Genomic DNA, 14582 nt, shown 5'->3' with positions numbered 1-14582 from the left:
CAGCAAAAGATGTGAGTGTTGGGCTTGACATGAAGACAAAACTGAGTCCTCTTTTGCTACACTACATATACTCAATGTTTCACAGTTGAGTTGCGTTTTGTTTTGGATTTGGTACAATCGTCATCACACTCTCTTTCTCAAACACTAAACCAAATCAGTTGCATTACATTTTACCTCAAATCTTTGTCTGCGGTCACTTATAGGATTAGAAGTTTGAATGAGCACAATCTCATTAATTGAATTTGTACCAAACTTGATCGGTAACTTTATTTTAATATTTTGCTGGCCGTCATTTGCTCTATTTGTTTATTTATTTTTCCTAGCAACTATGTGCTGTTACAAGCTTCATTCTGAATTTTGATGTAAATCTCCTGTTCCCAGGTCCACCATGACATCAATGCATCATTGTCCCGCTATTTCATTACACGGGAGACTAATCATAATTTACTGGCAATCAGCTAATCAGTGACTGTGGTGATGTTCTCATCATCAAGGCACTGCAAATAGGTGTTCGTGTAATTAAATTAGACATGTGGCCAAATTCTTCTAAAGATGACACTGATATTCTCCATGAAAGTACTGAATATGACTTCCGCTGACAGTACTCATATTTATGCTTCCGTTACTGAAATCTTCGTGAGTGTGGATCCTATATGATTCTCTTCATATAAAATACTACTATTTTGGGAAAGGCATCTAGCTGAGTTTTAATAGAACTCTTCAGTGAAAAATATTTCTAACGGTGTTAGAACGACAACTGACAAGGACTGCCACGATTAGAGCTACCATTTGGCCCCATGTTTCAGTATGCAGTCAAGCATGCAATAAAGGTAATGACGGGGCATTTTGTAGTTTCGGGTAGTGCATGTAGTTTTGGCCAAATTGTATGTTACAGTTAACATCGTAGGAGATTGGAATTCTGAATTTGGATGCTTCAATGCAGATCAAAGAAGTAGAATACTCCCTCCGATCCAAATTACTTGTCGTTGAAATAGATGCATCTATAATTGACATACATCTAAGATACATCCATTTCAGCAACAAGTAATACAGATTGGAGGGAGTATCAATTTTGCTGTGTTGAAGTCGTTATGGAGGTGACAAGGAATCTATATTGCTCTGTAGATGACGACATTGTGCATTGCAATATATATTGCCCTGTAGAAAAATACATTTATGTGGAGTATGCTTCAGGTAATTCACCAATGCATTTGTTTCATCATTTCTTTTTGACTATTAACTGCGTGAGCAAGTGTCTAATAATAGAAAAGTTCCCCATTGGGTCGCTACTACAACTAAATGGGCTTGTGAATAGTTGTAGAACGTACTCTATTTTGTTCCCCATTGAAGGGCAATGTTCCTGTTGGTCTCTCGAAAGAACTGAAAGAAATGCAGCCTTGACAATTGAATGCCCACATTCCTTGTTGGAGATCATAGAGCTATATACATTCATGAGTTATTATGTTGATGCACACTGCATTGCATTTACTAAACTTGTTTTCTTCTTACCAGATTCAGTGGTAATGTAATTTTGGTCGGGCAGGGGTTTGTGAAGAAAACTAGCAAGGTTCATAGATGCACCCAGGTGGAATACTTACTTTCCAAATGTCAAGTATTTTTAAAAAATTAGACATATAAATGTCTGAGTCCTTTGTGTGCTTGTCAAATATCATGCAAAAATGATAAGGAGGACGAGGTTATGAGGTAATGTGCTCGGGCGGGAGGAAGAGGTACTGGTTCAACCCATGAAAGTTCTTAGCTCATAATTGCTACCAATTCTACAGAAAAGGCTGTGATTTTGTTAACCTAACTAGAGCTTTCATGTTATGTCAGTCCTTTATTTAGATGATTTAGCTGTTGACCTACCATTCCTTTCTAGATGATTACTTGCAGTTCTTTTACTAAGGCAGTGCATCTAGGGTTTCTTTACTTGCTCACTGACCATTCAGTTCAATGACGGCCAATGCGGTAGAATCGAGGCTACAACTCTGGCACTTCAAAGAGGAAAAGAAAACATGACTACTTCATGGCGAGGTAAGGAGTGGCTTAATTGAATCTGCTACATTGTTATTTTTACATTGAGACTACAATCATACAAGGACTATTATTGATTATTCAATGACTCGATGTTAATTTTGATTTTAATTATACTGGTGAACAACTTATAGATGTCGTAATATAATTATAGCAAATATATTATGGTATATTTCCTACAGAGATCAAGCAGAGCTAATCTACCGACTTCAGATTACTCTGTGTGATAGTGTGCAACTTTCGGAAGTACATTTTTCTCTTATAAAATCAATGATGAGTGGTCCATTAGGTTTCTGTGATTAAAAAGGTTGTAGACAACTTCACAAGAAAAATCATTGCAGCTTGGTCTTGGCGATTACATTTTCAATTAGGTATTCCGGTCTAAAAGGGAGATTATTTTGTCGATGGTACAGGATGGTGCAATTTTTTTTGATTGATTGCTTTATTACTGCTGAATATTTGCGATGTTGGCCTGTTTGGCGCTTGTTATTGTGAGTCCTTATTTGTTCAGGCTTCCCTTCTGCTTTATCTCTTATTACGTGACAACTTTAGCTTTGATTTTCGTCCCTTTGGAGTTCCCTAAAGAATTACTTTCAGTAATGCCTATCCCCCCCCCCCCCCCCCCCCCCCCCCCCCCCAACTCTAAATTGTACCAATGCAAAGTTATTACTTTGAGCAGAGAAGAGGAGGGCAGCGAGGAGCGAACATGGGGATGGGTGGCTGGGGCGTTTCTTGCACGAGGATGGGGAAATTGGAGTTATCCAAGACCGGAAATGTCCCTGTTGCTCTTAGGAATGATACTTTATTTTTCAGTCATTTGTTTTTTCCACTCAATCACGGTTCACTGTTACTCCAAGTAAGAACTGCGATTTTGCAAAGAGTAAGCCATTTCTTGTGAATCTTGTAAGTTTCTGCATTTTGTAGTTCAAGAGCTCCTGGTTTGCTTTGGCCTCGATCCAAACACGCTGTTAGATTTTCAGTCCATGGGCTCGATAAATCGAGATCGAGATCGAGAGACGTCATAGACTTTCAACCCATGGCCTCAGTAGATCGCAGTTCAATGGGGAGAGTAGTTAGGTGGCGGCGGCGGCTCCGGAGCACGAGTGCGACAGCGGCTACAGAGCATGAGCGGGCATGGACTGGGGACTAGAACATGGATGTGGAAGCTGGAGCGACATCTATGGTGCGACACCGTGTGGCGGTTGTCCGAGGTGTTGTCGATGTGGAGCGGTGCCATTTGGAGTGAAGCCTAGCAGCCTAAGATGGCAGGCTGGTGTCAATGCCGCTAGGGGTGGTGCCGATTGAGGCGCTGAGACGAGGTAGCGATGTAGGGGTCGAGAGTAGCTGCTGTATGTGTGTGTCCCCTCCATTGATTTGTGACCAAGCCCACGGGAAATCTAGCCAGCAACTGGTCATGTCTTTCTGAATCGTGGAGTCTTTCGCTGAGGCCATGCATTGAGAAGGTGATCTTCTGATGCATCTATCATCTATGGGCTAAAAATTTGAATTATCAACAAGTATGGTGATAGCCAGCGTTACTGTGATCTCCAAAGAACAATAACTATGCAACATAGTGCTGAACTTTGACATTTTCGTTTTGTTATAAGTTTCCTTTTAATATTTCATAATTTATATTTAATTAATCTTTCTATTAATATTTGGTTTCACTATAGTAAATTTATTTGAAGGTCTCCATGATGGCATAATTCTATGTAGACTGATGTGTCGATTATTTTGGCATGCATTTATTTGCCCAACATTACCTAGATACTTAGTGCCATTACAATGACATCCTGTTTTATTTCAAAAAGTGATTGCTCCATCACATACACATTAAAAGAAATTGCACAACTGCACCATGGCTATCCAGTATATCAAGGAAGATTAATCTAAACATACCTTACAGCTTCTCATTACTCCCGTCGAAGTAATCTAAACATGTTCTTAATGGCGACAAATTTGAGCAGAAGATATTCTTAATGGCAACAAGTAACTAATTCTTTCGTTTCTATGGAATATGTAAATTCATATGCAGGTAAGCAGGTTAATCTAAACATGCCTTACAGTATCCCATTACTCTTGTTGAAGTTTTATACTGTTAGATTTCACCTTTGTTTGTATTAAATATCTGAAGTAACGGAGCTTGATTTTCAGTTTTGTTTTTTCACTCACTTCATAGCCAACATTACAGTGGTATATGTTGTATGTATTTCAGCACTATACTCTTCCCTCGGTCTATAGTTACTGTTACTTGCCTAAAAGACCGGGAATTTTCGTTGTTCCGTTTCAACAACACGGTATAAATCTAAATAGTTACTATTACCTGAGGACAGCTTGTCTTCCCCAACATGGGATTTGTTGTTAACTCTGCTCATCTTCGATGTTTATACATGATTGGCAAGTGTCAGCAACATCTCGTGTTCACTTTTGGTTAGCAAAGGTTTTGATTTTTTTTTTTTTGAAAAGGGGATCTCCCCGGCCTCTGCATCAGAGAGATGCATACGGCTATCTTATTAACGAAATAAAAGGTTCCAACAAGGTTCTAAAGTCTTCGACTGAAAAGTAATAAAAAAGATAGCTCACACAGAGCTAAAGAGGCTGGGCACACAGACTAGCCAAGATACGACGCCACAACCGGCTGGCTAAAGATAGATAGGTAAACTAATTGCCTATCCTATTACATGACCGCCATCCAAACCGGTTGAAGATGTCCCGAGAACCAAATGCTTCCTGGCCTCCATCGGAGTGAGTAGCGACCATGAACGGATCACAGCCGTGGCTCGGAAGATAACCTGCAAAAAGTGAATACGTGATGTTCTGTTAAAAACCAAATCATTTCTGCAATTCCAGATAGTCCACAACAAAGCGCAAACTCCAACACGAATATGTCTCGCTAAATCAGGCTCAATCCCATTGAGCCATGTCCCAAATAACGAAGTGACAGAATTCGGTGGAGTAATATTAAAAGCAATGTGAACCGTTCGCCAAAGTACTCGGGCAAAAGGGCAATCAAAAAAGAGATGTTTGATCGTCTCGTCTCGATCACAGAAGCTACACCTCGTAGGTCCTGTCCAATTACGCTTAATCAAGTTATCCTTGGTTAAATAACCTGTTTATGGAGAAACCACATAAACACTTTTATTTTCAAAGGAACTTTGACAGCCCAAACATGCTTGGAGGTAGGAATGGAGCTCGAATTAATCACATCAATATACATTGATTTAACCGTGGATACTCCAGACCTAGTCAGTTTCCAGCGTAATACATCGGGTTGTTGAGAAAGATGGACATCCATTAGTCTCCGAAATAAACGGAGCCAATCTTCCCAACGATTGCCCACTAACGACCGTCTGAACTGAATATTAAGGGGGATGGACTGAAACACCGTGGCAACGAACACCTCACGTCGTTGAACAATGCGATATAAAGACGGATATTGAATGGCCAAGGGTGTCTCGCCGAGCCAAGTATCCTCCCAGAAACGTGTACTAGCGCCGTTGCCAATAACAACCTTTGTCCTATTAAACAGAGATTGTTTGACATTCATCAGGCCTTTCCAGAAAGGCGAGTCAGTTGGCCTGACTGTGACCTGGGACAAGGACTTTGTCTGTAAGTACTTGCTGCGAAGGATTTGGGCCCACATGGCATCAGTCTCAAAAGAAAGCTTCCACAACCATTTGCTAAGAAGGCATCTGTTCATAGGCGAGATATAACAGTCAGATATTTATGTTTGGGATTAGCTCATAGGCGAGACTCTGGGTTCCCTTCCCCTCTGTCGATCGCTCCAGCAGCGAGAGGGTGGGGGCGCCCCGGTTCTCTGCTTTGGTGTGTATATAGGGTGTGTATATGGGTTGGTTTCCAGCCGGCAGCGCTCAGGAGGTAGATGTGTTGCCGATGCGAATAAAGTTGGTGTTGTTCCTTTCCCTATGCGTTGTCGTCCTCTGGGCCTCGACGGGGTGCGTGCAGATTGGTGTCTCGGGATCCGTTGGACCTGTCGAGCTTTGGTGTTTGTGGGTATGGCCATCGCGATGGAGAAGGTTGCCATGCCGTGGAGATTTCGTCTCCTGGCTTCGTCCCCATGGCGGCTGGGCGTGCTTCATCCCTCATCATGGAGCCTAGGAGTCATGTTCAGGAGTTGGAGCGGCGCCAGATCTCCCCATGTCTCGTCCTCGGTGGTTCTTCATCATGTTGCATCTCCGGTGTGCTGGTCCTACTGGACCGAGGTTGACGACTTCCCGGCCGCAAAGAACCCGTCTGCACTCTACAAGATCATGCCGGCAAAATGTAGAGCGGCGCCTGATCTCCCCATGCCTCGTCCTCGGTGCTTCTTTGTCATGTTGCACCTCCGGTGTGATGGTCCTACTGGATAGAGGTTAACGACTTCCCGGTCACGAACAATCCGTCCGCACTCTACAAGGTCACGTCGGCTCCATGTTGGAGCGGGAGCGCGCCTTGAGCCTGCATCTGAGTTTGTTGTATCTGAGTTTGTGGTGGGTCGAAGCCCCAAGGACCCGATTGTGATTTGTGTTTTCTCTAGGGTGCTTATACATCAGACTCAAGTGCATCGTCCACCAGCTGGGCGAGGACAAGGCGGACCTATGAACTATGCAGCAAGAGGAGCTGGGCGTGGAGGACAAGTAGGAGGACAACCAAGGCTGAATTATGTGGCTGCAGAGCAACTAGGAGAAGCTACAGATGTTGTCATCGGTAAACTACTCATTCCTCCTTCAGTTGGTACAGTACTTTTTGATACCGGTGCCACACACTCATTTATTTCTCAAGATTTCGTGAATAAGAATGGATTAACATGCACACCGTTGGAAAAAGCTTTAGGAGTTAACTCACCTGGAGGGAAGATTACAGTAGAGGCAATGCGCAGAAATCAACCAATAATAATCCACAACACCAAATTTTCAGCAGACCTGCATGTTATAGAGATGTCAGGGTTAGAAATAATCCTTGGGATGGATTGGTTAGCTGCTAATGGAGTGAAAGTAGATTGTGAACTTAAAAGTGTATCCATAAGGAAGTCTGATGGCTCTAGGCTGATATATTTTGGAAGTAGAACCAGACCCAACAATCCCTTAGTAATGGTAGCAAGTGGACAAAAGAAAGAAATAAAGGATATACCTATAGTTTGTGAGTTTCCTGATGTATTTCTGGATGAACTGCCGGGTATGCCGCCTGATAGGGAGTTAGAGTTCAGCATTGTTTTAATGCCTGGGGCATCACCTATCTCCAAAAGACCCTACAAAATGTCACAGCCGGAGTTAGTGGAGCTAAAGAAACAATTGGATGAGCTGAAGGAAAAAGGATTCATTAGGGAAAGCATGTCACCATGGGGAGCACCGGTATTATTTGCAGAGAAAAAGGATGGAGGGTTGAGGCTATGCACAGATTTTCGAGACCTTAACAAGGTAACTGTAAAGAATAAGTATCCATTACCGAGAATAAATGATTTATTTGATCAACTCAAGGGTGCATGTGTCTTCTCAAAAATTGACTTGAGATCTGGATATCATCAAATGAAAGTGAAGGAAGAGGACATTGAGAAGACGGCATTTGTGTCTCGGTATGGACACCATGAGTACACTGTGGTTCCATTCGGTCTAACTAATGCCCCAGCTATGTTCATGAACTTGATGAACAAAATTTTCATGCAATATCTGGACAAGTTTGTAGTGGTCTTTATTGATGACATATTAATATATTCAAGAAGCAAGGAAGAGCATGCTGAACACTTGAGGATAGCACTTCAAATCTTAAGAGAGAATCAATTGTATGCAAAATTTAGTAAGTGTGAGTTTTGGCTGGACCAAGTAGCTTTCTTGGGGCACGTAATTTCAGGAAGAGGAGTTGAGGTTGACCCATCAAAAATTGAGACAGTTGTGTCTTGGGCTCGTCCGACCAATCCAAGTGAGATAAGGAGTTTCTTGGGCTTTGCAGGGTACTACCGCAGATTTATAAAAGGGTTTTCGCAGATTACAGCACCAATCACCAAATTGCTTAGGAAAGAAGCTAAGTTTATTTGGACTGAAGAGTGTGAGAGAAGTTTTCAGGAACTAAAGAAAAGGTTAACTACCGCACCAGTGTTGGCATTACCTGAAAGTGGACAAGATTATGTGGTGTATTGTGATGCTTCAAAATCTGGACTAGGATGTGTTCTGATGCAAAATGATAGAGTGATAGCCTATGCTTCTAGGCAATTAAAGACACATGAAGTAAATTACCCTACCCATGACTTGGAGTTGGGAGCTGTTGTGTTTGCACTGAAAATATGGAGGCACTACCTATATGGTTCTAAGTGCACACTGTACAGCGACCACAAGAGTCTCAAATACATATTTACACAAAAAGAGTTGAACATGAGGCAGAGGAGGTGGCTGGAACTAATCAAGGATTATGATCTGACAATTAACTACCACCCTGGTAAGGCAAATGTAGTGGCAGATGCACTTAGTAGAAAGAAGCAATGCAACCACATATCCATTGAAGGGTATGGCAAAGAGCTACTGCAGGATCTTGCAAAGATGGGAATAGAGCTGAGAGAGGCCACATCTAGTGCTAATATAGCAGCCATGACATTTCACCCCACATTGCTAGATCAGATTAAGGAAAAGCAAGCAATGGATGCATTCATCAAGGAGGAAACGAGAAGAATTCAAGCGGGACAGCCTTCACAATTCAAGTTGGACCAGGAAGGAGTTCTTTGGAACCATAGTAGGATCTGTGTGCCAGATGACCTACAGATCAAGGAAATTATTTTGCATGAAGCTCATGACACTTTGTACACTATCCATCCTGGGAGCACGAAGATGTATAAGGATGTGAAGGGAAATTTTTGGTGGCCTGGTATGAAAAGGGAAATCGCAGAATATGTCAGCAAGTGCGACACTTGTCAGAGGGTAAAAGCAGAACATCAAAGGCCTGCCGGGTTATTAAAGCCACTAGAGACACCAGATTGGAAATGGGAAGATCTATGTATGGATTTTATTACTGGTTTGCCTATGACACCAAAAAAGAAGGATGCTATATGGGTTGTGGTCGACCGACTCACTAAGTCAGCACACTTCATTGCCACAAACCAGAAATATTCCTTTGATAAGTTGGCTGAACTGTACTTAGAGAGGATAGTTACCCTCCATGGTGTGCCAAAGACCATAACATCTGACCGAGGTTCCGTGTTTACATCAAGCTTTTGGAAGAGCCTACAGAAGTCTCTTGGAACTGAGCTACACTTTAGCACAGCTTATCATCCCCAAACCGATGGCCAGACAGAGCGGGTAAATCAGATCCTTGAGGATATGTTGAGAGCATGTGTAATGAACTTTGCAGAATCATGGGATAAGCATCTACACTTAGCAGAATTTGCCTACAATAACAGTTATCAATCCAGCATACAAATGGCTCCATATGAGGCATTGTATGGGAGGAAATGCAGATCACCTATATGCTGGTATGAAGTTGGAGAGAGACCATTACTTGGTCCTGACATAGTGAGAGAGAATGATGAGAAGATCCAACTAATCAAAGAACGACTACAGATTGCACAAAATAGGCAGAAGAGCTATGCTGACCGGAATAGGAGGGTTATGAAATTGGCAGTAGGAGACTTGGTTTATCTAAAGGTATCACCTATGAGAGGGGTTCGACGCTTTGGAATCAAAGGAAAGTTGAGTCCTAGATATGTTGGGCCATTTAAAATTTTGGAGGAGAAGGGAGCATCTGCTTATAAGTTGGAGTTACCGAAACGTTTATCAAGAATTCACAATGTCTTCCACATATCTCAACTTAAGAAATGCAACAAGCCACCACCACAAGTATCAGACTTGGAGATTGAATTACAACCAGACCTGACGTATGAAGAACGACCATTGAAGATCTTAGAAGTTGAAGACCGCAAGCTCAGGACAAGGACCATTCGGTTCTGCAAAGTGCAATGGAAGAACCACTCAGTTCGTGAGGCGACGTGGGAGAAGGAGGAAGACCTGCGAGTAACCTACCCCAACCTTTTTAAGTAAGTTTTCGATTTCGAGGACGAAATCTTTTTCTAAGGAGGGTAGGATGTAACGACCCGTATTTTTTTCACATAGTAATTCCACTCTTAACTAGATAATTAAGTAGAATCCATTAAGCAAATACATATCAGATTTCTTCAACAAGCATCATAACCACTCAATTATATATATTTATATTCATAAACCTCAGACAGTATAGCTGTAAAAGTGTATTACAAATCTTTGGAAAAAAATTTAGGGAGACCATGCTATGCTAAGCTATACAGTTGGACCAACACAAAATATCTCTGGGTCAACCAGTACAGCAAGACACATGGACCACCACCCTCACGTGCACCATATTAATAGTCAATTGGTCAACAGTATAGTCTATGTATGGGCTTCAACCTTCAGCCAATTAGAAGCTAGCACCTGTGAGAACAATGGAGAAGAGGATGGGCAGCCATACCAGCCAAGGGAGGTGGATATCAGATATTAGATGGCAAGGAGAGTAGAGTAAGCAACTGCCAAGTTTCACTCGTCTCAGCTCTACCCAAAATAGCCAGACCAAGCCCTCTTCTTCCCAGCAACACTAGCATTCCCCTGTCCAAAACCAACAAAGATCCAAGAACAATAAGTGAAGATGGTGACATGAGAAATCATCAGTAGACTGAAGGGGACAGGCTAGAGCAAGAAGCTAGCCTACTGGACTGGGGTCTGGAGCGTAGGAGCAGCAAGAGTAGGGCCAACAGAGAGAACAGAAGAAGAAAGGTGAGTTCTTCCTCTTCTGCCAGTTCTTAGTACTCACATACACAAAGAGGCCTAACCCAGATTTACACACAATATTCCTCAATGGATTTTCACAGATGCACATAAAAGATAAGCCATCACAGTAGCATCACATCTCAGTTTAGGAAATAAAAGTATGAGGAAGAAAGGGGATACAGCCTCAAATAACTCAAATAAAAGGGATCAGGTTATTGTACAGTATCAGCACACCATAATCTTGAACAGGGAGTGATGAACTTGTTCAACACACACATGTGAGCCAATTTAATTTACTAAATCTGAGAACTTGAACGTAAAAATAAAAAAAAAATTGGGAAGGGAACAAGGCATCACTAACCTGCACATATGTTCGATCTGCTCCATGGCCACGCACTGGAGCTCTAACCTGCACCATCCAGCATTACGGCGACGCCCAACACCGACCACTTCAATCCGGAGCAGGGAAATCACATCCCCAATAGGGTTTGACCTGCAAGCCAAAAAGAACACACACACAGAGGGGGATTAGAGAGTTGAGGCTGAAATTCATGGGGATAATATGGGGAATCACATCAGGGGAGAGAGAGTGTGGAGGATCTAGCAGCGGCATCTTTCCCGTCGCTGGCGGCGGCGCCGATCTGGGGAAGGAGCAGAGGAGCATCAGTCTGTACTATTACTTGTGTTCTTCCTGGACTAATAGTACTAGTGGGTGCTCTGTTCGGTTGATAACTACTAGTACAGAACTAGTACAGGGAAGAGAGAGATAGGTTTAGTTTAGAGAAAGGGAGAGGGCACGTGGAGGATAAATTAGCTTAGTAACATACCCAGGTGCACACCTGGACCTGGTACACGTACTAATGCAAGCTTAGTAAAAAGACATTAGAAAAAAAAAGAATATTCGACTGTAGGATGACCACACTGCACCGGCGTATATTTTTATTTCCTTAGTATTCACTCGACTTAGTCTCAGAAATATATATTTGCCGAACTGCAGGAAGCGAGTACAGTCAGGAGAAGGAGGCGCTACAGAAGCAAACTGAGTCCGGGTCTGAGTACGAGAACTCAGGCAAGCTCTCATTGATCATGCTGAGTAGAGCTACTTTTGAAAAACACTATTCTCTGCTGCATCTTATCATCAACTTGCATAAAATGTTTTGGGTAATAAATTGTGTGGAGTGACTGTTGACAAATAGTTGGGTTAGCTGATGGAGCAGCTAATCCATTGATTTATTTATTTTTATAATTATTCGGTGGGTAGAGGGTGCCCTGGATGGACATACGGGAAGGTGGGGCCCTCTACATATGGCTAGTATATTAAGATTAAATAACTTTCACTCATTTTATGCGTCGCACTACAACCGTATCAACCATGGTCTCGTCTAAGACGAGTTGAGCCCAATACCATCAAGTTATTATACTCCACATGGGTAAGTAGTAGTAGGATGGGCGATGAGTTCCCACGCTAATGCCGGATGGGTGCATTAGCAAGCGCTATATATTAAGCGTTGGTGGAGTGCGGGTTCCGAAACCTGACACAACGGCTAGTGACCACTAGCCGGGTGGAGATATAATATACAAATGGGAAAAGCTTAGGTTCTGAACCATGTCTCGCATCTAAGAAAATGCAGATTGCAATTATGGTTTCGAGCTCTATGGGTAAAGTGATACAAACTCTGCAGAGTTAAAGAAAAACATGAATTCATGCCAGTCTCTTGGATTGGGGACTACGGGGACCTATTGGTGGTCTATCTCGCAATACGAGTGTTTGATAGCTTTTATAAATTGAAATGAACTTCTGCAACAAATATTTATTTTTGAAAGGTGTGAGTTGAGGTAGGACTTGTTGATCTATATTGAGCTATCGTGAGTGTTGCATTCTGCTATTTGAGCTTGCTGAGTACTTTGTACTCACTCTTGCTATTAATCATCTTTTTCTTAGAGCAAAGCTTGTATGAGAATCCTACTGGACCAAGTGAGGAGAGCAATGGTGATGGCTACAACTACACAGGGGACCTAGATGTGGATCCATCTAGTGCTATGTGCGATATGGATGCTACATATGGGGGTTGGGATGAATAATTGATGACCTAGCTATGTAATCCAGGAACCATTTTATCACCATCTGTGTAGTACTACTAGTTGAAGCTCCGGTGTTAGGAGATGTAATAATTTGGTGAACATGTGAGAAGCTTACCTAAGACTTTTAGCCCTGCGTGGCATGGTACTGTAATATAAATGACTATCTCTAGCTATTCCCTGTTGCAAATCTCTGACATGGATTATTATTTGACAAAACAAGATTTTGTCAAGAAATAATCCAAGGACTAGTGTCATTATCTATAATAATAATGACACGGGTCGTCACACCACTCGTGTTCTTTAATATATGACCTGGGTCTTTTCCACAAGAAAGGGTGATATCTATCATTTGTAATGCATTGCACACTACAAAGTTATGTGTTTGTGCTACTTTGTTTATTTTGTGCATCAGATATGAAAGTATACATAGTTGGATTTCATTTTTATTTTGAAACCCATTGTAAGTGAAGTGGATTTCAATTATTTCTTGTATATAATTGGCTACTTTTTATACATGTGAAATTTGACATGCCTTATGCTTATTATATATGCAGCCAGTAAATTTTTTAAAATACCGTGCAACGCACGAGCAGTCTACTAGTATATAAAAAAAGCAACATCGCTACATATACACTTACCAAATCTTCACCGTAGCCCGTACTCTCGCCGGGAAAAAGATTAAACGGGGGGAAGCCGAGCGCCGTCAATCGTCGAGTCGGCGTCCGAGCGGCAGAGCGGGCACGTCGAGTGCGCGTCCAGCCACGGGTCGATGCACTCCACGTGGTACAGGTGCATGCACGCCGGCAACAGCCGCACCGTCTCGCCTTGCTGGAACACGCCGAGGCACACCGAGCACGTCGCCGCTTCCTCTCCTCCAGCCGTCACGTTGTGCTTCACGGACCGGTTGTACTTGAACGCCGGGAGGCGGGCCGTCGGGTTGGTAGCGCGGGTCCTGGGCAGCTGCACCTCATCGTGTTGCCGGAGGGATTCCAGCCGCGGCAGCGGCTGCCTCTGCCTCTGCGTGAGATTGCGTGCCGCGGCAACCCTTTAAAGCGACTCCGAGAATGCAGACTGCAAAAAAGACGACGAGCAATACTGCGACTTTCCATTCATCATCTGAAGATGGCGGAGGCGGAGGCGGAGGCGGATACCAGGGACGTATCGGCGGGAATTCATACGACGGTGGGTCTAAATTATAATGCCACGGTGGCGGAGGAGCAAAGTCCATGGACTTCGTTGGTGGTGGAACTATTGGTGCAACTGCTACTGCAAATTAATTAAGAGCTTTTGTAAAAAAAACTAATTAAGAGCTAATGACGTATTGTTTGCAGGCTTGCAGCGTCGTGCTATACACTGACAAAATTTATATGTGGATTAACGGAGACTAGCATGAAGACGGCTATCTCGAATGACGAGAGGGTTAGTCTCGAATGGTGATTTATTGCCAAATGCATGTAATGAAGACAAAATCAGGACGAAGCATACACGGTTCTCTTTGTCTATGTGCGATAAACAACCCATATCGCAAGATAAGATAAGGTTACATTGCCACGGTCGTTCGTGCGCCAGAGATAGCAACTAAGGAAAGTTCGGATCATGCTAAAGTTGATGCTATACTCACAAACTAGAGTGTGACCCATGCATTTGCACGGCTAGATTCAACCTATTAAGATACATGCTACTTAATATATAGATAGGGTCTTT

At 42.7% G+C, this 14582-nt stretch overlaps 1 protein-coding gene and 3 long non-coding RNA genes across 5 annotated transcripts; 2 read left to right on the top strand and 2 right to left on the bottom strand.

Annotated features, from left to right (window-relative positions):
- The first annotated feature begins 545 nt into the window (after positions 1 to 545).
- On the top strand, positions 546 to 2933 carry LOC109736260 (uncharacterized). Of its 2 annotated transcripts, XR_002226362.4 has the most exons (4): positions 546 to 830; positions 944 to 1194; positions 1513 to 2034; positions 2714 to 2933. It is a non-coding gene; the product is annotated as an uncharacterized lncRNA (long non-coding RNA). The 2 variants fall into 2 exon arrangements; XR_002226361.4 differs by having other exon boundaries at positions 944 to 2034.
- On the bottom strand, positions 2034 to 11753 carry LOC123494645 (uncharacterized). The gene is made up of 8 exons (XR_006665936.2): positions 11158 to 11753; positions 10501 to 10634; positions 9888 to 9961; positions 7372 to 7455; positions 7165 to 7282; positions 6880 to 6956; positions 2705 to 4826; positions 2034 to 2601 (listed from the first exon to the last, which is right to left on the bottom strand). It is a non-coding gene; the product is annotated as an uncharacterized lncRNA (long non-coding RNA).
- Positions 10563 to 13169, top strand: LOC141027128 (uncharacterized). Its single transcript, XR_012189138.1, has 3 exons — positions 10563 to 10802; positions 11794 to 11865; positions 12739 to 13169. It is a non-coding gene; the product is annotated as an uncharacterized lncRNA (long non-coding RNA).
- Positions 13170 to 13556: 387 nt separating this feature from the next.
- On the bottom strand, positions 13557 to 14106 carry LOC109736273 (E3 ubiquitin-protein ligase Os04g0590900-like). Its single transcript, XM_045231467.1, has 2 exons — positions 14030 to 14106; positions 13557 to 13923 (listed from the first exon to the last, which is right to left on the bottom strand). Exons 1-2 carry the CDS (start codon positions 14104 to 14106, stop codon positions 13557 to 13559), a joined length of 444 nt encoding a protein of 147 aa, XP_045087402.1.
- Between the last annotated feature and the right edge of the window lie 476 nt (positions 14107 to 14582).

The sequence above is a fragment of the Aegilops tauschii genome, chromosome 7 (assembly GCF_002575655.3).
Source record: "Aegilops tauschii subsp. strangulata cultivar AL8/78 chromosome 7, Aet v6.0, whole genome shotgun sequence".
Lineage (NCBI taxonomy): Eukaryota > Viridiplantae > Streptophyta > Magnoliopsida > Poales > Poaceae > Aegilops > Aegilops tauschii.
The sequence above is the reverse complement of the archived record's forward strand: the minus strand, read 5'-3'. Positions and strand labels throughout refer to the sequence as shown.

Bases quoted from the DNA above. Each gene is read 5' to 3' on its own strand.
- LOC109736273 (XM_045231467.1), bottom strand. From the start codon at position 14,106: ATGGACTTTGCTCCTCCGCCACCGTGGCATTATAATTTAGACCCACCG. The intron at 13,924-14,029 runs GTATCCGCCTCC...GTCGCTTTAAAG, and splicing joins TTCCCGCCGATACGTCCCTG to GGTTGCCGCGGCACGCAATC.